The following is a 22402-nucleotide window of genomic DNA, read 5'->3' on the forward strand; positions in this document are numbered from 1 at the left end:
GCTCCAGTGTAATGATTCTGAGGTGGCAAACAAGGCAAAAGAGAATACATAATACAGAATATAGAGAATACAGAATAAGTGGTAGTACTGATCAGTGTGGAGAAATAAAAGGATCTGGAAGTACCTATCCACAAATTCCTGAAGGTATTACACCAGGTATTTTCATTTATTGTTCAAGGCATAACATTTAAGAGCAGAGAGTTCATAATAAAATGGTTAAAACTAGATAGGCTCTGTAATTGCTTACAATCCTAACACCATGTTATCTGAAGGATTGTCAGTATTAGAGAGGATGCAGACAGAGTTTACACAAATGTTGCCATGGATGGAGAAGGTTTTTTTTACGACAAATAACTGACGAGGCTGATGTGCTCTTTTCATTAGAGCAGAAAAGCTGGGGAGATTTATTTGAGGTATATAAAATTATGAGCAGTCCAGGTAGGTTGAATGGGAAGGGTTTATTTCTCTTGACAGAGAGGCTGTTAATTGGCTGCCATAGATTTGAGGTTAGAAGTAGAAAGATTGGAGGGAATTGAGAAATAAAATCTCCCAAAGACTACCTGCAATCCACCACCTAGAAGGGTATTTGAGATAGTAACATGCATCATATTCAAAAAGTATCTGAATTAGAACTTGATTTGTTGAAAGCGACAAGCTGAAGGCTGAGAGCCAGAACATGTAAGGCCAACTCATCATCTTCTCTAGGTATCCATGATCCTAGTGGCTGGAAATGGAGCCTGATTTTTGAGATTGGGATTGGAGTGGTCAAGGGATTCGTGTGGGAGGAGAGCTGGGGAATCATTGGGAATTCTGGAGGGGAGTTATGAGGTCCAGAGAGAACAGGTAAATCACAAAAGTTAAATGAGACCCATTTGGGTTGGGGTCCCAGTGCTGGGCTGCGACTTGCTCCACATTAAATTGTGCAGCTGCAGAGGCAATGCGTGCCAAATGGCAGAACTATGTGATTTAATTTTCTAGGTAATACAAATGACAATGTCATTCCGTGCATGATAGATGTGGAAATTGCATTAGGTGCAAAGATGGACATGGTTGAATTTTCAGAATGGTGCAACTCAGTCCAAATTTCACTTCAGAAATTTGCAAATCTTTATGACCTCCATGGATCAAGGGTTATGATTCCAGAAGTAAATAATTTTCAAATGCTGAGCTAAACCATTTCCAGACCATGGCTTACACAGCACCAAAATTGCAAAGTTGAAAATGACCACAAAATCTAACTTAAAGAAAACATTTCAATGCTCCGAGAATGTATTCTGTTGTGTTTTGTTTCCCTATTTCTCTGCTTAGTTTAACATTTGTTATTTTAAATTGCAGGTGCTATTGCTCCAGTCAAAGAATCCAGTTTAAAAAGTCCACTTAACCACAAAAGGAGTAGAATTCACCATCTATTTCAAGAGTACTTATCACAGCAGACTTACACCCTGAAAATTTACCAGGAGTTACCTTGGCACCTGAAAATGAGTGGAAACCTTTCTGATTTATGTGCCATTGTTGTTAATCCCATGTGAGTTAAAATCTTCTCTTGTTTGAGATACTGTTTAATAATTGCATTAACAACTTTTAGCCAGGTACCACCTTCTTATTAAAGGGCTTTACACCATAGAACAAAATTCGATTAAGTGCTACAACTTTATATTGCATAATGCACATGACTTTTACTAGAACTCAATTTCTCCAACATCCTGGTGAGGGTATCGGTATTCAGTGTTAATGGAAGAAATTTGATAGCCCTGTCTGGAGTTTGCAAGTGTGTTGATATCCAGAGAATGCTGTTCGTGAGTCCCTGCTTCTCCATAGAAAATCAAGAAGAGCTGAAAATATTTACAAATTATTCTTGCTGTAAATTAGTCTATTTACTCTTTTAAATATTGGTATTGGTTTATTATTGTTACTTGTACTGAGGTACAATGAAAAACTTGTCATGCATACCGTTCGTACAGGTCAATTCATTACACAGTGCATTGAGGTAGTACTAGTGGGGTCACATCCTCCACTCCACAGGAACAATTGCAATATATATAGAACTTTGGAACACAATAACCGATGCATCCAATTTCTCTAAAATCTCTTCTTTCAAAATTTTAAGATGTAGATCATCAGGCCCTTGGGATTTATCAACTTTCAAATTCACCAACTTCTCTAGTTCTATTTTTTGACTAACATTTAGCCTTTTCAGTTCCTTGACCCTTGACCCTTGATTGACTCTAGTATATCCAGCAAGTTTATTTATGTTGGGTGGTTAATATCAGAATCAGGTTTATTATCACTGCCTTATATGATGTGAAATTTGTCGTCAGTGGCACTAAAGGAAAATCAAAAGATCACGTTGAAAATAAAAGCTACTATTTATTTCCTTTTTCTTTAGAATCATGCATGTAGTTTGCCAAAATGCAAAGCATTCATATCAGTCGAAGCTGGACCTTGTCTGTTATTGGGATGTGTTATCAGAGGCAGGGTTTGATCCTGCAGTTACCTATCACAACATGGTGAATCAGTTGGTGGCCACATCCAACCTGTCAGCAAGAAAGAAATGTACAACGGCATTCATAGGTACAATGAAAGGATATTCTTCTCAATTACTTAATGTAAAAATTGAAACTGTTAACTCTCATTTCATTAACTTTAATGCTGCAGTTAAAGGAAATAATCTACATGTTACCAGCAGATGGCCCTGTTATATTACCTTCAAAACAGATTCCTTAATTATTGGTTTTAATGAAAGTTTGGATACAGTAATTTACAAAAGAGCCCAGACCTACACAGTGACGTCCAAGGCTGTGCAACTCATTAACACTTACACGGCACCTGCGTGTATAAGGGAATCTGGATCCTCTCACCCCACCTGCCATCACCACACGCACATCCCAGCCCAAAGCTGGGTGCATGACTTGGGTCGCTGGGAATGGAGGAGAAGGAATGTTAAGAGCTGGGATTATGACCCTTCCCCCATATTTGACCACCCTCACTCCCTTGCACTTTTCTTATTTCAGGCTGGAATGTCCTGAGATCCTGAACTGTACTATTTGAAAGCAAGCTTTTTACATTCATTTAAATACGTGGCAACTAACTTACAATACTAGGGAAAGTGAAAATAAGTAACTGAAAATCAAGAACTGCGGATGCTTGAAATATATAATAAGAACAGAAAATGATGGAAACACATAGCAGGACAGGGAGCATCTACGGAAACAAAAACAGCATTAACATTTCAGGTTGAAGATGCGTCAGGTTAGGAAGGGTCTTCAACCTGAAACGTTGTGTCTTTTTCTTTTCACAAACACTGCCTGACATGCAGACTGTTTCCAACATTTTAGTTTTTATTACAATACTGGAGACCCTAATTTCTCAAAGGAAATCATACACCATTCTTCAAAACAATAATGTTTGTCGTTGCAGATAGTGACAGCAAAATGGTGAGGTACAACAACTGCACTCAAGCTGCCTTGATATGCTTTACTGCTGAGTTTCTAAAAGATCTTGACAAGTCCACAACGGCAGAGGAATTGCTCCTGATTGCCCTTTCTTTGCTACCAATGGTAAAATTAAACTTTTAGGGTAATTGTAGTTAAATACATGGATAATATTCAGAATAATAAGGATCTTTCTATAGAAATATTTTACCGTAAAAGTGTTTTATTAAAGTAATAAGTTACCCTGCAATAATACTAAGTGACAGCAGACATAAAATTATGAAAACTGACATCAAAACAGACATGTTTTAAACTTCAGACATTGAGATAATAGCCTAGAAATATTCTTACATGGTGCAATGTTTAAATGCAGTACCCAATACAATTTCTCTGAAGAATAGTGTAGAGGATTGTCGAAGATTGCAGAGGGACATTGATAGGATGCAGAGCTGGGCTGAGAAGCGGCAGATGGAGTTCAATCCAGAGAAGTGTGAGGTGGTACATTTTGGAAGGACAAACTCCAAGGCAGAGTACAAAGTTAATGGCAGGATTCTTGGTAGTGTGCAGGACCAGAGGGACCTGTGGGTCAATATCCACAGATCCCTGAAAGTTGCCTCACAGGTGGATAGGGTAGTTAAGAAAGCTTATGGGGTGTTAGCTTTCATAAATCGAGGGATCGCGTTTAAGAGCCGCGAGGTAATGATGCAGCTCTATAAAACTGTGGTTAGACCACACTTGGAGTACTGTGTCCAGTTCTGGTCGCCTCATTATAGGACGGATGTGGAAGAGTTGGAAAGGGTGCAGAGGAGATTTACCAGGATGCTGCCTGGTCTAGAGAGTATGCATTATGAGGGGAGACTAAGGGAGCTAGGGCTTTACTCTTTGGAAGGAAGGATGATGAGAGGAGACATGATAGAGGTGTACCAAATATTAAGAGGAATAGATAGAGTGGACAGCCAGCACCTCTTTCCCAGGGCACCAATGCTCAATGCAAGAGGGCATGGCTTTAAAGTAATGGGTGGGAAGTTCAAGGGAGATATCAGAGGAAGGTTTTTTACCCAGAGAGTGGTTGGGGCATGAAATGCGCTGCCTGGGGCGGTGGTGGAGGAAGGTACATTGGTCAAATTCAAGAGATTACTAGATAGGCATATGGAGGAATTTAAAATAGAGGGATATGTGGGAGGAAGGGGTTAGATAGTCTTAGGCGAGGATTAAAGGTTGGCACAACATTGTGGGCCGAAGGGCCTGTATTGTGCTGACTGTTCTATGTTCTAAATTATTTTTAAAGAACATTGGGGCCTTGACATGTGACTTTCATTGTGGTGGAGGACAGGTAATAGGCTAAGTTTAAAGAAATCAGGAGTATAGCGGGAATAGGGGGAGCTTATAGGAATGGAGCAAGTTGTGGATGGGCCAGGCCTACAGACGAATTCAAACACAAGGGTAACTGCTTTAAACTTGATGTAAAAAGTGCGGATATGTATTAGGGGGAGGTGGAGCACTTCAGGATAAAATATGAGGAGAAGAGAAAACAGCAAAAGTTATTTGAAACCTGGAGTGTGGGAGACCAGAGAATGGCAAAACACTGAAGTAAATAAGTATGAGGATGGTAAATAAGGATTGTGGGTCTTGGAAAAGGATGGAAACAGGGAATGCCACAGAAATATAATTTGCCATTCTTGTTGATAGGAAATGAAATTGAATGTTTTCAAAAGAAGTATTTCATATCATCCTATCACTTGAGATTCTTCGAAAAATCCAATTGCTACTGAATTCTGAAGCAGGTTTTGATTAATTGCAGTCATGTCCTTTGAACCTGATGGAAACAGAGATTTATTTTAAAGTGCACTACAGCATTGGAGAAGTCTACCTCAATGCTGCAAAGTTACAGGACGCAGAAAAGCATTTCCAAAAGGCTTTGCACAGTATTGATTATGCATCAAAAGACATCAGGAAATGTCTTCCAGACACTATAAGTTGCACAGGTAATGAAAAAATTATTATACGTCATTTAGGAAAGTGTATTTTGTAACATGTTGGAGGAGTTGGAGTGTAATGTGAAGAGTGTGATATGTGTGGCAGGTTCTTGTTCTCAAATTGTTTTTTCCTGGGGAAACTTCTTCCCCACAATCTGCACTTTAATTCTGAAAATTTAATAAAAACCATGAGTTTATAAAATTACATCCCCAGCTTCTACTATGCCACATCTAGGGGGCCCACTCCCCTGTTTGCAAACCTAGGCTATAAACCACAAAGATCACTTGCCATCAATGCTCCACAATAAATGTAAAATTTCTTTTTAGTTTAATTTTTATTTGATTGGGGAATTTGATTGGGGATTTGATTATTATCAGTGATCTTTGGTGTTGTACCCACTAGAGGACATCTTGAGGCGTGTGAAAGGAGATTGATTCAATTTCTGTCCAACTTTACTAGGATATTAATGGAAAGCTTATGAAACTCTTACAAGCCATAATTAAGCAAAACCACTCAGTTTGTAAGCTATGTAATTACATTGGTCCATGTCATCCTAGACATGACCTCTCCCTGAACTCTTTGCCTGCAGTGCCTGTCCACCTAGACTTACTTTCTCCATGCAGAGGACCAAACAAACTGATACTCTGCATCCAGAGGTGCCCAAGAAGTCAGAATGAGCTCTGAATGGTGACTGGGCCTCGGGTACTTTATCTTGAGGCCCAATCCATTGGCCTATGCTAACTCGCAGCTGTCAAAAGCTTTTCAACTATTTTTATCTATTTAAATAGATTTACAAAATAAAAAAAATGTTTAATTGCTAACAAAAATGTTAGAAAAGATTAAATTACAGTTAAGATAAGACAATGCAACATTTACCACTTAACCTTTTCCACTCCGTGACCTCATTGAAATGAATGGCATAAAACAGAGGCTAGATACAAAATGCATCCCGACTCCCTCTTCAGACACACCACTGGTCTGCCACTGGGCTGATTGGTGAATCCACCAATGAAGCATTGAGGCCTGTCAGTCAGCTCAGTTTGGCCTCTTAGTTTACACATAATGAAATAATCAGTTCCCTTAAGCTGTAACAATAAATACTCACCAAAATGTTGCATTTAAAAAAAAAATTGCATTGGTATCTGAACAGAGCAAACTCATTATTCATTTCTCTTGCAGTGCAGTTGTTGTGTAAACTGGCTAATTTAAAGATGCACGAAGGCTCACCCAGAGTTGATGACATTCTACAGAAGACCAAGAGAGCGACCAAAAAAATCCATAATCCATGTGGAGAAGCAAATTTAAAAATTCTTGAAGGTTTCCAGAAGTGCGTTTGTATATTGGTTATTTTAGCCTGTCTTTTCTCATCAAAGGCTACGTTCCTGCAACTCATCAATGTGCTTATGGGGAACCAAACACTGATTATTCACATTTATTGACTGCATTTATATGTTAGACCTCTTCAGAGGGTCTTGTGGATTAACCATGTAGTCCAGGACTAGTAACTGAACTTGTTAAAGGAACATACGCTTCTTTCCTTAGAGCATGTTATCAAATTCATGGTAACAATCCAGCCCCGTTTGTGTTAATAATTGAGAGCCATAGTGAATTCAAATCTCAGATCTGTTACAATTGTTCTGGCCTGCATATCCGTACCTATCGTCACAGAATGATAAAACAAAATTACACCACTGAAGAAAGTCAATCGGTCATTGAGTCCATGCCAGTAAATATGTACTATCCAGCTCTTAGTCTATAACCTTTCAGCCAAGCGCTCTTCCAAGTACTCTTTAAGAATAACAAATGCCAAACAAGTGCTTCTACCACCAATTAAGGCCCCAGAGAATTGTACTTGGACCTCCCAAACACCAGAACTGTATGGAGTACTCCAGCAGTGGACTGACAAGTGCTTTATGTAGTGCTAGCCTGGTTTTGCTGTTTCATTTTATGCATGGATTGATAACGCAATGCCTTCTTAACCATTATATTTACCCGTCTTGCTATTTACAGGTATCTGTGGACATAAACTTCAAGGTTGTTCCTCTACACTTCTCAGTATCCTTCTCTATTATTTTTTCTCTTGCTTTGATTGCCCTCCCAAAGGCATTGCACCTCCTGACCAGCTTGTTGACAGTTTCCTGCAGACTAAACTTTCTTCCTCACTCTCATCACATGGCCAACTTTTGTATCAGCTGCCACTCCCTTAATCATGGCTCACATGTTGTCTAAATCATTGGTATAAACCACAAAGAGTGAGGCACTTGCCACAGAGCTCTGGAAAATCTCACTATGAAAAGGCTTTAATCTCTAAAATAACTACTGGCCATCAGTCTTTGCACATTGTCACTGAGCCAAATTTGGATTCAACTTGTCACTTTCCCTTGTGTTCATGCGCCTTTACTTTTCTGACCAGTTTGCAATAGGAGACTTTATCAAAAGCCTTGATAAAATATACATAGACCATGCAAATTCACTACTTTTGACTCTCTATCTCTTGACCCTTTGTTTTCTTGTCAGAAAATATGATTGTTCGCATTTTTCCCTTAACAAATCCATTCCTACTGCCCTTGATTAATCTGTCGTTCTTAGAGATTATTTTTCTCTATTTTAGAGAATTCTTGCCAATACTTTGCAAACCATTAATGTAATTACTTAGTGTGTCTCTTGCTTGTTTTTTTAAAATAATGATCTTCCAGTCCTCCGTCACCATGCCAGTAGCTAGAGAGCACTGGAAAATGAGATAGGTCCTCTCTTAACAGTCTGGGGAACATTCCACCCAGGGCTGGCAATTCATCCAATTATAAAGATGCCAAACATTTAACATTTTCTCCTCCTCTACAGTTGATTCATCTAGTATCTCATGCCATTCTCCATAACTACATCTGCATTCTTTCCTTCTTGTGCATCATAAAAGTCAGATGTAAAGTATTCACCAGTCTCTGCAACAGATTCCATATTAGAACTTTCTCTTTTCTTAGATAACTTTCTGCTCTTTATGTAATTAAAAAAACATCTTGATGTTTTTCTTGATTTTTATCTGCTTTTCTCATGTACTCTCTTAGCTTTCCAAATGTCATTTAGAATTTAATTCCACTTTCTATACTTCTCTTGGCTTTCTGCTATACTGAGCTCTGTGTTTAATATCACCTTCCATATTCTGCACTGTATGCTCCTTAGCATATGGTGGGGGGGGGGGGTCTAGATTTGGGAATGCTACCATTTTTCATTTTTGGAAACATAAGCATAATATTACTCTTGATTTTTTAAAAATTGTGTAACCCTGTGGGAATAGTTAACAGAAACACAAGAAATTCTGTAGATGCTGGAATCTGGAGCAATACACAAAAAGTGCTGAAGGAACTCAGCAGGTCAGGCGGCGTCTATGGAGGGAAATAAACAGTCGACATTTCGGGCCGAAACCCTTCATCAGGACTGAGGAACATTTCTGTTCATGGGAGCTTCTTATTCTGGCTTCTGCCCTCTTCCTTTCCAGTCCTGATGAAGGGTCTCAGCCCGAAACGTCAACTATTTATTTCCCTCCATAGATGCTGCCTGACCTGCTGAGTTCCTCCAGCACATTTTGGGGATAATTAACACTCCCTTTTACTCAAAGTAAATTGCAGAGAAACTGTGTTTCCAACTACTGAGCACCCATTTTTGCTTGATACTATTAACCATTTAGTCTTTTAAATCCATCATTTATATGCTAACATAGACCTTTTGTTCTTTTTTGTCCTCCCTCTTTTACCTAGTCTCTGTACTTGCTTAAAGATTACAGACCTGTCACTGAGAATGGCTGCCTTGTTAAATGTTTATACTATTTTCTGTTTAGATCTCTGTTATACCTTGTATTTTGTCATAAGCAGACAGTTATTAAACTGAAAGGCTGCTATTTTGAGTGCAAAACTGTGGTACTATTTTTCACTTGGGTTGTTTTGTTTTACTCTTAACACCTGGGTGGAGAATTCAGTTAATAGGGTTGTTCAGATACATTGAACAGCTACGCTTCAATTCCGATTTGCTTTATTCAAATAATGTGACAAACTTTTAGCCTGAAGGTTGCACTTTGATGTATAATTTATATTGCTTAATTCAAATTAGTGAGTAATTTTCAGGGCATGGCATATCAGTTATTAGTAATGGATTGCAAATGAGGCAGTAAATTCCTTTTTAGTCTGGCTCTGGGACTACATTTGCCTGTAATATGCCTCAGAACTGACTCATGACAGAACAGGCAATAACATCACAATCTTCAATAGTCATTCAGCATACAAACTTTGATGGATTTTAGCATTAATATTAAAATGCATACATAATTCATATAATTGATAAGAGTAATTATAATACTTATGTAGAAAATTGCATACGATACTGAATACAAATTTAACCTCTTTCCTCATGATAGTTGATTTTTAATCTGATCTACCTGAACAAATATTAGTCATTTTATTTAATTGCCATTATCCTACTTGTAAATTATTTTAATTTTCTTTTTCTGAGCGTGCGGATGAGGTCCCTCTCTTAAACTGACAAAATTCTCATACAATTACGCTGCTGAAAGTCCATTGGTCTTGACTGTAACGTTAACACCTCTTGAGTCAACAGATTATGGTTTCGAGTTCCATTCCCAAAGCGTGAACAGTGCCACACTTAACTCAAGTGTTGGCAAGTACTGCACTGTTCATAATGCTGCTTTTCAAATGAGATGAGAAATCAAGGTTTAACCTGCCGTCTGAAATCAACAAAGATCCAGGAGCACTATTTCCGACAAGAATGGGGGAGTTCTCTCCACTGACCTGGTCAATACTTACCCCTTCATCAATATCACGACAAAGAACAGACTACCTGACCATCTTCACATTTTTGTTTATGGGAGCTTGATCTGTGACAATTGGTTACCGCATTTCCTGCATTACAGTAACAATTCCGGTTCTAAAGTTTCTTACCGGTTGTAATCTGCTTGGAATGTCCACAGTGTTTAAAGGCATTATGTAAACCCACTTTTAGATTATATTGATAAACCATTCTGTTTTCTTTTTTCTTTTTGGATTAAAATCTACTTAGAACTTACTGTATTAGTCATTGACCATCCTTTAAAACTTTTGATTAAAATAATTTCTCTGTGTTCTTAGAATCCATGAAGGTAAATTTTCTGCTGCTGAACAATATTTCCAAGAGGCGTTGGATGTCAAGCAGAAATGGTATGGTGAATTACATCCCCTTGTTGGTGAGATATTGGAACACTTGGGGGATCTATTGTCCTGTTCTGAGAAATCAGAGAGGTAATTGAGGCCTTTTATATCATTCTTCTCTCCCCAAGAAAGTGTTAAAATTCCCATGGCCAAATTCAATGTTGTATTATAGAAGGGCCTTTATCATATGGACCTAAGTTTTCATGAAAAGTCATCAACGTGAAATATTAACTCTGATTCTTTCTCCACTGATGATGCCTGATTTGCTGAGTATTTCTAGTATTTCCATTTTTAATTCAGATTTCCAGCATCTATTTTAATATACAGCACTAGTAAGGCCCCATCTAAATTGCAGAATGAATTTCAGAAGACTGATGCTCAGTTGAAGACATAGTAACTCAGATTGCAGAAAAGTAATACTGACTTTTTATTAGTAGTGGTAATTTAAAAAAAAATCAGTGGGCAACATTTTTTCAGTGGGGAGGGGGAAGCAGCATAAACTACATAAACACACTATGCTTTTTAAAACATTATATACCTTGTTGTTTTGTGGCTTCTCTTGAGAAGCAGCTGTTGTTTTTCTCCAGCATCAGGAAAGTTCTTTAGTAATGGCTGGGGTAAGTAGATGGAATAGATGGTGGGGTTGCTTTGCTTTCACTCATACCCAGCTGGGGATGTACATGATCTCAGAAGTCATAGGAGCAGTTCCCACTGGGCCAGTGACTGCCTATCACAGGCGGATCAGGCTGCCTGCCCAAACGCCTTGCAGATAGCTCACCATGCCCACCACTTTCCCTGCTCTCTGATAGTCACTGAGCCCCGACATGAGCCTACCACTCCTCATGTCATTGCTGCTGTCTCTTTGTCATCCCTTCTCTCTATCTGTACTGGGTGTCTAGAACAGAGAGAGGTTGTGATAGTCAGTGTGGGAGGGAGCATCAAGGTAACATTCATGGCATGCTGTAATAGGATGTTTGGTCCATTTTATGTTTGAAGACCACAATTGTCTTCACAGTACAGTGCCTGAACCTCCTTGATAGTGGTTCACCTTAATTTAAATGTGTCCTTGCTGCAGGTTTAGCTAAAGATAAAGGCATAAGAAATATAAACAAGAACAGGCCATGTGGCCTTTCAAACCTGCTGTGGTGTTCAAATAGATCAAAATAGTTCTTATTGAAGTTCATTTAGGCCCTGCCAGAGTCATTGTAGCCACCTACTGCCAGGTCCATGGAATTTTAAAGGCTTAGGTTTTTTAGCTCGAGCCAATATGGCCTTCAAATGGTTTTGCTAAAATGGGTATAAAAAGTGGAGAAACTTCTCAAAATGGGCAAGTAGGACAAATAATACATGAAAAAATGTAACTGTAATACTTGTCTCTCCCATCAGAAATTAAACACACGTATGTGGAAAGAAACATGACATTTTGAGAAAGTCTTTCACAACTACTTATGATTGTATTACTCACAGTTGGTATTTACTGGATGGTTTGGATATACAGTGAGAGAAGACTCTATCTCTTTACTTAGTGTATTTTCTTGATTTATAGATTTGACAGAAGTCAAGCAGAAGGGATTTACAGACAAGTGATCAAGACCCAAGAGGAAAATATGCGGCAGGCCACATCTCTCCAGATTAGAGATCAAATCAATCTTAACAGAGCCCTTACAATTTTTAAACTAGGCATGAAGTCTGCATATTTATTCTGTCATTTTCTTTTCATGTACAAATGTAATTGCATCAGACAGTTTGCAGTTGTACTACAAGATGCTTTACTCACAAATTCACAGATTCCCCACAGCCTTTAATATAACTGGTTTAAAAGATATATATACAAACTGGCTACAGAGCTGAGAGATTGAAATGATCTCAAAAAATGCTGGAAATACTCAGCAGGTTGGACAGCATCTGTGAAAAAAGAAATAGGATTAGCATTCTAGGTCGATGACCTTTCATCAGAATTGGGAAATGTTGGAAGTGATAAAAGATTTAAGCTGTAGCAAAATGGAGGAGGGCTGTGTAGAACAACAGGGAAGGTCCGTGATAGGATGGAGATGAGGAGAGATTGAATGAAACAAGCAGTGCTGATCATTAGAAGTATTTAAAACGGAAGTAGATAAATGTTTGAAAGATCAGTGAATTGAGGAACTGGCACAGAAGAGGAGTCCATCTCATTGTATAAGGGTCATGGCTGATCTACTCCTCCTCTGTGCCAGTTCTCCATAACCCCCATTTCCCCAATCTTTCAAAAAAAATCTACCTCCATTCTAAGTACTTCTAATGAGCTAGCCTCCCCAACTCTCCACAGCAGAGGATTCCAGAAATTCACATCGTGTGCAAGAAGAAATTTCTATGCACCTCGGGGGGTTTAAATGACTGGCCACTTATGTCCCCTTGTTCAGGTCTCTTCCACTAGTCATTACCCTCTTATGCCCCTTTAGGATTCTATATGTTTAAATAAGATCACCCCTCATCCTTCTAAGCACCAAAGAATACAAGACCCAACCTGTTTAGCCTTCCTTGAAAGAACAGTCCTTTCATCTCAGGAATTAGCCTGGTGAACCTCCCTTGGACTGCTTCCAATGCCACCATGTCCTTAATTAAGTAAGGAGACTAACACTGTGCACAGTATTCCTGGTGTGCCCTCACCGACACCCTGTACAACAAAATTGGAATTGTTTAATTTGATATTGAGCCCTTGCTGGGAGAATGCTTCTCTAAACAGGGCAGCATCCACAAGTACACTGTGACAGTTGACACAGAACAAAGGTACTGTATAGAAAACATCTATGTAGCAATTTACAAAATACATAATGACAGAAAATATGATTAACTGTTGTGGTGGAAGGAAATTTGATCAATTAAAAGGCTAAGGTATCAGTTTGCAAGGACGTTAATATTTACACATGTGCATTTTAAATTTAAATAGATAAAGCTGCAAAAACTATAAACAAAACTCAGAAATTATGCAAAAAGGCAACAGCCCACAAAGAAAAACATTGTTCTGGCATTTGGGTTATAAACCATTGAAGAGGCAGCAACTAAACCTTTTAACCGTCGTTTTTTTATAGACTTGCTCTGCATTTCCATCATTCTCTTTTGAGTTATTTTACTGCAATCATACTCATTAACATTTTATATATCATACTGTACAATAAATGAATCCCTTGCTATAGGGTAATGAAACAAATTTGCGCACTTCTAAATGTGGCTGTGGAGCAGCCAGACAAATAAGATCATAATTTATAAAGATAGAATCTGTACTGCATACAAGTATTTATATATAATCACTTCTCCAAATAGGTAAACTTTTGCAAAATGATGCAAGTTATAGGGTTAAAAAGGAGGCAGTAGAATGTCTACGTCACTCATTGGACCTGCTAACCAAGATGCTGGGTTCAAATCATCACCTAACAATGGAAGTTCGAAGGTATGAAATCTTTGGATTTTGTTGGTCATTAACTATACATAAATTCCTGCACCTCACCAATATTTTTTTCTCATAGGTTACTGAAAGTTGCAGAGTTACAAATCCACAAGGATTTTACATCCTTTAGGAGGCTGGTGACCTCAACCACTGGAAAATCCTTAAGTTTACCACCAACAAAGGAAAATGGGCTGACCAGTCCTCGTTTCACTTATAAACAGCATAAAACACCGAAGAACTGTCTTAACTCAAGATCATCAGCTGGCAAGCATCATACCAGTCATCAGATAGTGACCAGTTTAAAGCCTGCAAAAACAATAGAAAAGACACAAACAGATGTCTGTTCTAACATACAGGCTGATGTCTCATGTGAACAGGATAGACAGGATAATGCTATTTTAGAACAGGAGATTCTGGCCAATTCAAGGTCTGCTTCAAATTTACATACTTGCAAACGTGATTTGCCTCCAAGGCCAAGTTCATTAATGGTACAAGAAGGAAGTAGATATCCACTTATGAACAGGAACTCATCTACATTTGCCAAAATCCAGACCAAGTCTTCCTCAGTCTGCAGGCCATTAACTCATTGCAGACAATCTGCATTTGGGCACGGCATTAACATCTTGGTACCACCTTCAAGAACCAAGGTAGCTTCAGAAAAAATAATTTGCTTGGCATCATTCATTCTGGCTACATCGAACACTTCAAAACCTTTGCTGCCCAAAAGACGTAGGATGAGAAAGAGTACTGAGGTGGCTTAAAATAAGTGGCATGTTTTTCTGCTGATGTACATTGCCATAAGGCAATAGGATTCAGGTCTATCCCAGATTTTCTTTTAATGAGGTTTCTTTTGTGCATTCAGATTAGATTATTCATGAAGGCCACATATTGAAGTTGGAAGAAGAACAGAAAATTTGGAAAGTGAGTGAGCCAACATCATTCTCAGATCCTTCTTGTTTACCAGTTCGTTTCACAAAACATGTTCTCTTGGCAGAGTAATGTGGTGATGGATTTTCATAAGTAAAGAAGTGAGTCATAAAAAGGCGATAAATGAAATCTCATTTTTCTTTATTACTGAAACCCACCACAAGGGACACTAAAAATTGTGAAAGACCAAACACAGTGAGGGAGAAGATAGGATTTGCTTGCTGCTGCTACAACTAAATATGTGCAAAAATTTCAATCACTTGTGCTCAGCTCCTCCACATCTGAGTCATTTAAGTAAATGGAAGTAAGTGTGCAGGGGTGAGCACAACTGCCAGCTACTACTCTTTCACATGTGCAGCACTGGTGACTGAATATAATTTTTCATCTTTTGTTGAAACTACTAAATAGTATTATCTGCAGATTAGGATTTTCTATAGCTTTGTTAAAATCTGTCCTGGAGGTGCTAAGCTGAATGTATTTTAAGGCTGTGGTGTCAATTACTGTGATATTAATTTTCACCATGAAAAACACGATGATGCTGGAGGAACTCAGCAGGCCAGGCAGCATCCGTGGAGAAAAGCAGGCGGTCAACGTTTCGGGTCAGGACCCTTCTTCAGGACTGAAGATAGGAAAAGGGGAAGCCCAATATATAGGAGGGAAAAGCAGAGCAGTGATAGGTGGACAAAAGAGGGGAGGTGGGTGGGCACAAGGTGGCGATAGGTAGATGCAGGTAAGAGATGGTGATAGGCAGGTGCGGGGGAGGAGGGGAGAGCAGATCCACTGGGACATGGGTCAAAGGTAAGGAGAGAGAGGAAAAAAAGGCTAGGAAAGGGAAGAAGAGAAGAAGCGTGGTGGGGGGGGGGTGTGGGAATTCTTAAAGTGGGAGAATTCAATGTTCATGCCGTTAGGCTGCAAGGTTCTGAGATGGAAAATGAGGTGCTGTTCCTCCAGTTTGTGCTTGGAATTCTCCTGGCAGTAGAGGAGGCCGAGGACTGACATATCAGTGACAGTGTGGGAGGGGGAGTTGAAGTGACTGGCAACGGGGAGATGCAGATCGCGGTTATGGACAGAGCACAAGTGTTCTGCGAAACGGTCACCTAGTCTGCGTTTGGTCTCGCCGATGTTTATTTTCACCAGTTTCCTTTTTATACTCTCTTCTACACATTTTCTCAAGCCAAAGCTTTGGTTGAGGTCCCTTCTGCCTTCCCAGGGGAATATTCAATGGCACAATTTCAAAGAATGGAAGGGGGGTTGTTTCCTATGGTTTGACCAATATTTATTCCTCAACATCATTCAAACCAATCATCTGGCAAGGACACCCTCTTAAAGTCAGTAGGATCCTTCCTTGAATATTGCAGTCGGGTCCATTGATGTTACTGGGCTTGGAGTGTAGTTTTAACCGACACCTTAAAACAGTTATAGATTTTGCAACAGATTCTAGAGCCAGAAAATGTCCTAAGTTTACTTGTATGTTCCTCATGGGGCTCAGTGGATCAGATTGTCGTCCATACCCAACAAGGAAAGTTGAGGCCTGCCCCTGCCCCTACCCCAGGCTTCCTTCCCAGCACTCACCCTGCAATTTAACAGAGTGTTTCTCCCAACTATTTCAGATAAAACTGAGTGGAGATATGCTGTTGCTGAGTTTGACTAGGCTAAAATTCTCCTGCAAGGCCAGGTAGATTTGGAGCTGGCTTTGATACCTCCACAATTCCATTCCTCACTCTTTATGGTTGTCAAGAGAAGTTATCAGATTTAAGGTTACCATAGAAGTATAACAGTTGATATCACTGGATTAGTAATTCAGAGGCCTAAGTGAATGATCTGGAGTTATTCAAATCTTGCTATGGCAGCCGAAGCATTTAAATTCAGTGAATTAATTGATTCTAGCTCCTTATTCCAGATTTAATGGTAGTGATTATGAAACTACTAGATTGTTGTAAAATTCAACTGGTTAATTAATTGTCCCTTAATAGAAAGAAGGAAATACCCTGATTGTACCTGGTCTTGTCCATATATAACATCATTCCTGTGGAAGAGAAGTTGATTCTTAACTGGCCTCTGCAATGGCTCTGCTATGCTTATATCAAACCAATATAATAAAGTACAATCATAATACCAGTTAGACTATTTAACACCAACCTCAGCGTTGTGACCAGACAAGACGCATACTCCCCTCCCTCTCCCCCTTCACCTGGATCCACCCATCACCTGCCAGCGCTCGCTCCACCCCTTCCCCCCACCTTTTTATACTAGCTATCTCCCCTCTTTCTTTCCAGTCCAGATGAAGGGTCTCCACTCGAAATGTCAGCTGTCCATTTCCCTCCCTAGATGTTGCCTGACCTGCTGGGTTCCTCCAGCTCCTTTGTGTGTTGCCCCTAATTTCTAACATCTGTAATCTCTTGTGTCTCCACAATGCTAAATTGTTGTTTTCACTAATGAAATTGGGAGAAATGTCTTGCAGCAATAAACTAATGTTGTAATACTCAAAAAATCATGAAGATCTATAAAACTGCAGAAGCTGGAAACCTGCTACAATAAAAACAAAAAGTGCTGGAAATATTCAGCAGGTCAGGCCACATAACTTGATAATCATAACTTGTAAACAATGTCCCAAACTCCTCTGTGACCATCCTTTCCTTTATGTATCCCATCTCACCAGCAGGCCAGATCCACCAGAGGTGGCAGTAGAATTATGAGTGATAATCATGAGACATGGACAGAATAAGTTATGTTTTAACCCTTTAGTTAACACTACAATAAACAAGACAGTACACAACTCTGTCTTTTATAAGATACCCTTATTAGTCACATGTACATCAAAACACACAGTGAAATATATTTTTTGCGTAGAGTGTTCTGGGGGCAGCCCGCAAGTGTCGCCACGCTTCTGGCACCAACATAGCATGCCCACAACTCCTAACCAGTACCTCTTTGGAATGTGGGAGTAAACCAGAGCAACCGGAGGAAACCCACGCAGACACGGGGGGAACATACAAACTCCTTGCAGAGAGCGGCTGGAATTGAACCCGGGTCGCTGGTGCTGTAATAGCGTTACGCTAACTGCTACACTATCATTGTGACTCACAGTCCTGATGAAGTGAGCTCATTTTAGAAGCTTTAATTAATTTTGTGTCCAGAGTCCTATAGGACTAAAGCAGAAGGATCTTGGCTCAAAATATTAAGAAATAGAATTGGTTTGGGTGAAACAACAAAAGGCAGAAAACATGGGGATTGTATACAAGTCTCCAACAGTATTGATAATGTGGGGCAGACTATACTTTAGGAAAGTAGAGGAGCATGTTATAGAACATGTAATAAAATCATATCTGTATTACTTACCAACACATCACCTGGTTGGCCTCCCCCTTGGTGTAGAAGATGTGGAATGACCAGCCAATCTCCTCTTCTGACTCTGAAGCAAAAGGTGGTCTTTGTAGCCATGGTTTATATTCCTTTTTATTCAGACACAGTTGAAACTGCTCCTAACTCCCCCATCTCAGGAATGTCCATTGTAAACTGCCCACAATCATATACGTGGTTTGATCTTGCTTATGTCCGTGTATAAAATGTCTGTGGATGGTCCAACTAAATTAGTCCCATAACTAATTCTTGCAGAAAACCTGTTTAGGACTTGGAGCATATCAACCCCTCGATATATAAAATGTTGTTTTATTTGGCAGGACTACCTTTGTCTCAGCAAGGTATTTTCTGACCGCATACTCTGTTTATGCTGACCCTGATTCTCATCAGCAGACAGCTGGGGATTACTGTGTTGTATTGCTGTATCATTGTGACTCACAGTCCTGATGAAGTGAGCTCATTTTAGAAGCTTTAATTCATTTTGTGTCCAGAATCCAGTAGGAGTAAAGCAGAAGGATCTTGGCTCAAAAAATTAAGAAATAGAATTGGTTTGGGTGAAACAACAAGAGGCAGAAAACATGGGGATTGTATACAAGTCTCCAACAGTATTGATAATGTAGGGCAGGTTATACATTAGGAAATTAGAGGAGCATGTTACAGGGTAATAGAATAATCATGGTGGAATTTAATCCACATATCAATTTTGTACACCAAATTAGCAGTAATAGCCCAGAGGACAAATTTTTGGACTATATAAGAGATGGTTTTCTTCATCATTATGTTCATGAACCAATGAGGGGTCAGACTATTTTTGATCTGGCGTTATGTAATGAGAAAGAATTAATTGATGATCTGGAGCCTTTAGGGATTGCTGATTATAATAAGAATTTTATATTTAAAAATTTAAGCTGATTTAGTTCAATCTGAAACCAGGGTCTTAAATCTGAATAAAGCAAACTATGAACGCAAGAGGTGTGATGTGTCTCTGGTAGATTACAAAACTATATTAAAAGGTTGGAGACACAAGAGACGGCAGATGCTGGAATCTGGAGCAACAAACAATCTGGTGGAGGAACTCAACGTGTCAAGCAGCGTCCATGGAGGGAAAGGAATTGCTGAGCTCCTTCAGCAGATTGTTTATATTAAAAGTAAGCAATGGCTAACATTTAAAGAATTAATACAGCGCTTACAAGTAATATAAATACATGTAAAGGAAAAACAACAGGAAAAATGGTCCAATCACAGCCATCAAGAGAATTTAAAAATACAATTGCATTAGATTAAAGGAAAAGTATAATGATGTTGCCAAAACAAAAACACAGTAATCCTGAGGATTGGAAAAATTTCAGAATTCAGCAAAGGAAGACGAAGCCTCATGGGGGAGGAAAAGTAGAAACATAAAAACAGATTGTAAAAGCTTTTATAGAAGTGTAAAAATCAATAGATTAGCTGAAGTTAATGTGAATCCACTTGGCAGAACAGGCCCGCCATGCCATAAAGTTAATGACCGGAGAAAATATATTGGGAACTAAGGAAATGGCAGACAAACTAAATTATCTGTACCTGTCTTCAAGGAAGCAAATACAGAAAACTTCCTGGTGATAGTAAAGGAGTATGGGTCCAGAGTGAATGATGAACTCAAAGAAATCTCATTAATTAAATAAATAGCACTGGAGAAATTAATGGGACTGGATGTTAATAATCCAAAGGACCTACTGACCTACATCCTGGGGCTCTAAAAGAATTAACTATGAACATAGTGAATACACTGTTCTATCATATTTCTGTATGTACTGGCACTGGGAGAAATCCTGAGATTACAACCTTTGAGCTCCTGTTTTTTTAACTTCTTTCCTAGCTCCCTAAACTCTGTTTTTAACACCGCATCTTCTACCTATGTCACTGGTACCAATATAAACTGGGACCTCTGACAATCTTGGATCATCTCACTGTAGAAGCCAGGCTCACGTGGAATCTGTACATTGTGGCAACTCTGAGTTTTTAATCAATGATCCCTGTAAATAAAGCTCACTACCGGAAATATACAGCGACAATTCTTGACCTTGGCATCGATGAGGTAACATATCATCCTGGAGTCACGTCTATAGCCACAGAAACACTCGCCCATCCCCAATCACTGTTGCTCTTTCATGTAGCGGTCAGTGTAACGCTTTACAGCGTCAGTGACCCGGGTTCAATTCCGGCCGCTGTCTGTAAGGAGTTTGTACGTTCTCCCCGTGTCTGTGTGGGTTTCCTCCGGGTGCTCCGGTTCCCTCCCACATTCTAAAGATGTACGGGTTAGTTAGTTGTGGGCATGCTATGTTGGCACCAGAAGCGTGATGACACTTGCGGGCTGCCCCCAGAACACCCTACGCAAAAAGATGCACTTCGCTGTGTGTTTCAATGTACATGTGACTAATAAAGAAATCGTAATCTTAATCTCTCCTGTGCAATAGAGCCACTCACAGTACCATACTCCTGGCGCTGATTGCACTCTGCTGAAGATCCACGATACTCAAGTAGGAAAGTCTGTTAGAGAATGAGATTGACTCAGAGGACTTCTGCACTACCTGCCTGCTCTGCCTAGTTTGCAGCCACCTTTGCTATCTCTTCCCGTTCCTACTTAAACTGCAGTGTGTGACTACTTTTCTCAATGTGCTGCCATCTCAGTGATGCACCACAGCGACACTATCTGCTGCTCCAGCTCTGAAACGTGGACCTCAAGCTACCGGAGACGTTTCCTGTACACGTGGCTGTCCAAGACACCGTAAGTATCCAGCACCTCCCAATATGGTGCAGGAGGTGCATTCCACTTGACAGAGGAGGCCTGCCCATGTCTCACCCTTACTAACAACCTATAACCTATCAAAATGTCAGACACACCACACACCTGCCTGACCTGCCCCAATGTCACTTCTGTCATCTCCACCTTACCTCAGTCCCCTCACTCTGAAGACTACTTGTGTCCTTGTCTGGGAGTGGTTAGATGCCAACAGTTCTGAGACATTCTGTATCAACTAATTTATTAGCCTTATTGTTTAATATAGATAATTGAACAAATATGTAATTCAGAAATATCATGGAAATATTTGCATAAAATTATATCAAAAACATAAGATGATAATATTGTTTGTACTCAATTTTCCAGAGATAACAAGCCATTCAATTCTACTGTATAAGATAGGTACTCAGATCAAGTAGGGGTTACTCTCCTACTACATATCTATTTGAATTTTAAGAGTGTATGGAACATATTGGGAAAAACCATAATGAAATGAAACTTGTCAGAGCTAACAATCACACATAAGTAAAATCAATGATTCATTTTAGTGAGAGCACGTCTCACTGAATTGGCATTACTTCACCAGAAATCGTCTGACTGTAGAAGCCAGGCTCACATGGAATCAATACATTGTTGTAACTCTTGAATTTTTAATCAATGATCCCTGAAAATAAAGCTCATTGCTGGAAGTGTACAGTTCAATGTCCACTGCACACTCCCTCTGAGCTTGCATTACCTATTGGGTTGTAAGGCCATGATATTTTCCCTCCTAATTCATTCTTTCTCCAGGACATCAAATCTGTGCACCTCCTTATCATCTTCAGTCTTTCTTTCTATCTGGAATCTACAGGCTTTAACAAGAGATTAAAGTAGATGCAATCCAGCCTTGCATTCCCTTCTAAGCTGTTCACCCAAAATATTGAGCAAGTTGAAATCCCCTATTATCATTGCCGTATTATTTTCACAGTTCTCTGTGAGTTACCTCTATACCTGTTGCTTAGTTTTCCTCCTCTATTTGTCTGTTCCTCACCCCATACTGTACTCCTACTCCCATTCCCCTGTCAAATTAGTTTAAACCCTCCCCAACACCTCTAACAAATCCCCCACCCACCCCACCCATGCAGGGATGTTGGATCCATTCTGGTTCCGTGCTACCACTCCAGTTTATACGGGTCTCACCTTTCCCAGAAATGATCCTGGTAATCCAGGAATCTAAAGCGACCCCCCCCCTCCCCCTCTGCACCATCTCTTTGGCCATGCATTCATCTAACCTAACTTCCTATTTCTATTAGCACATGGCACCAGAAGT

General features: G+C 39.5%; 1 protein-coding gene across 1 annotated transcript in view; it reads left to right on the plus strand.

Moving 5' to 3' along the window:
* Positions 1–13013, plus strand: part of ttc41 (tetratricopeptide repeat domain 41) — a 33133-nt gene extending 20120 nt beyond the window's left edge. The window contains exons 7-14 of the mRNA XM_052030722.1: positions 1336–1525; positions 2387–2571; positions 3418–3557; positions 5233–5416; positions 6588–6735; positions 10541–10690; positions 12147–12328; positions 13000–13013. Of these exons, the coding sequence (XP_051886682.1) occupies positions 1336–1525; positions 2387–2571; positions 3418–3557; positions 5233–5416; positions 6588–6735; positions 10541–10690; positions 12147–12328; positions 13000–13013 (1193 nt within the window). The remainder of the gene's footprint in view (positions 1–1335; positions 1526–2386; positions 2572–3417; positions 3558–5232; positions 5417–6587; positions 6736–10540; positions 10691–12146; positions 12329–12999) is intronic.
* The last annotated feature ends 9389 nt before the right edge of the window (positions 13014–22402 follow it).

Source organism: Pristis pectinata, chromosome 15, assembly GCF_009764475.1.
Source record: "Pristis pectinata isolate sPriPec2 chromosome 15, sPriPec2.1.pri, whole genome shotgun sequence".
Lineage (NCBI taxonomy): Eukaryota > Metazoa > Chordata > Chondrichthyes > Rhinopristiformes > Pristidae > Pristis > Pristis pectinata.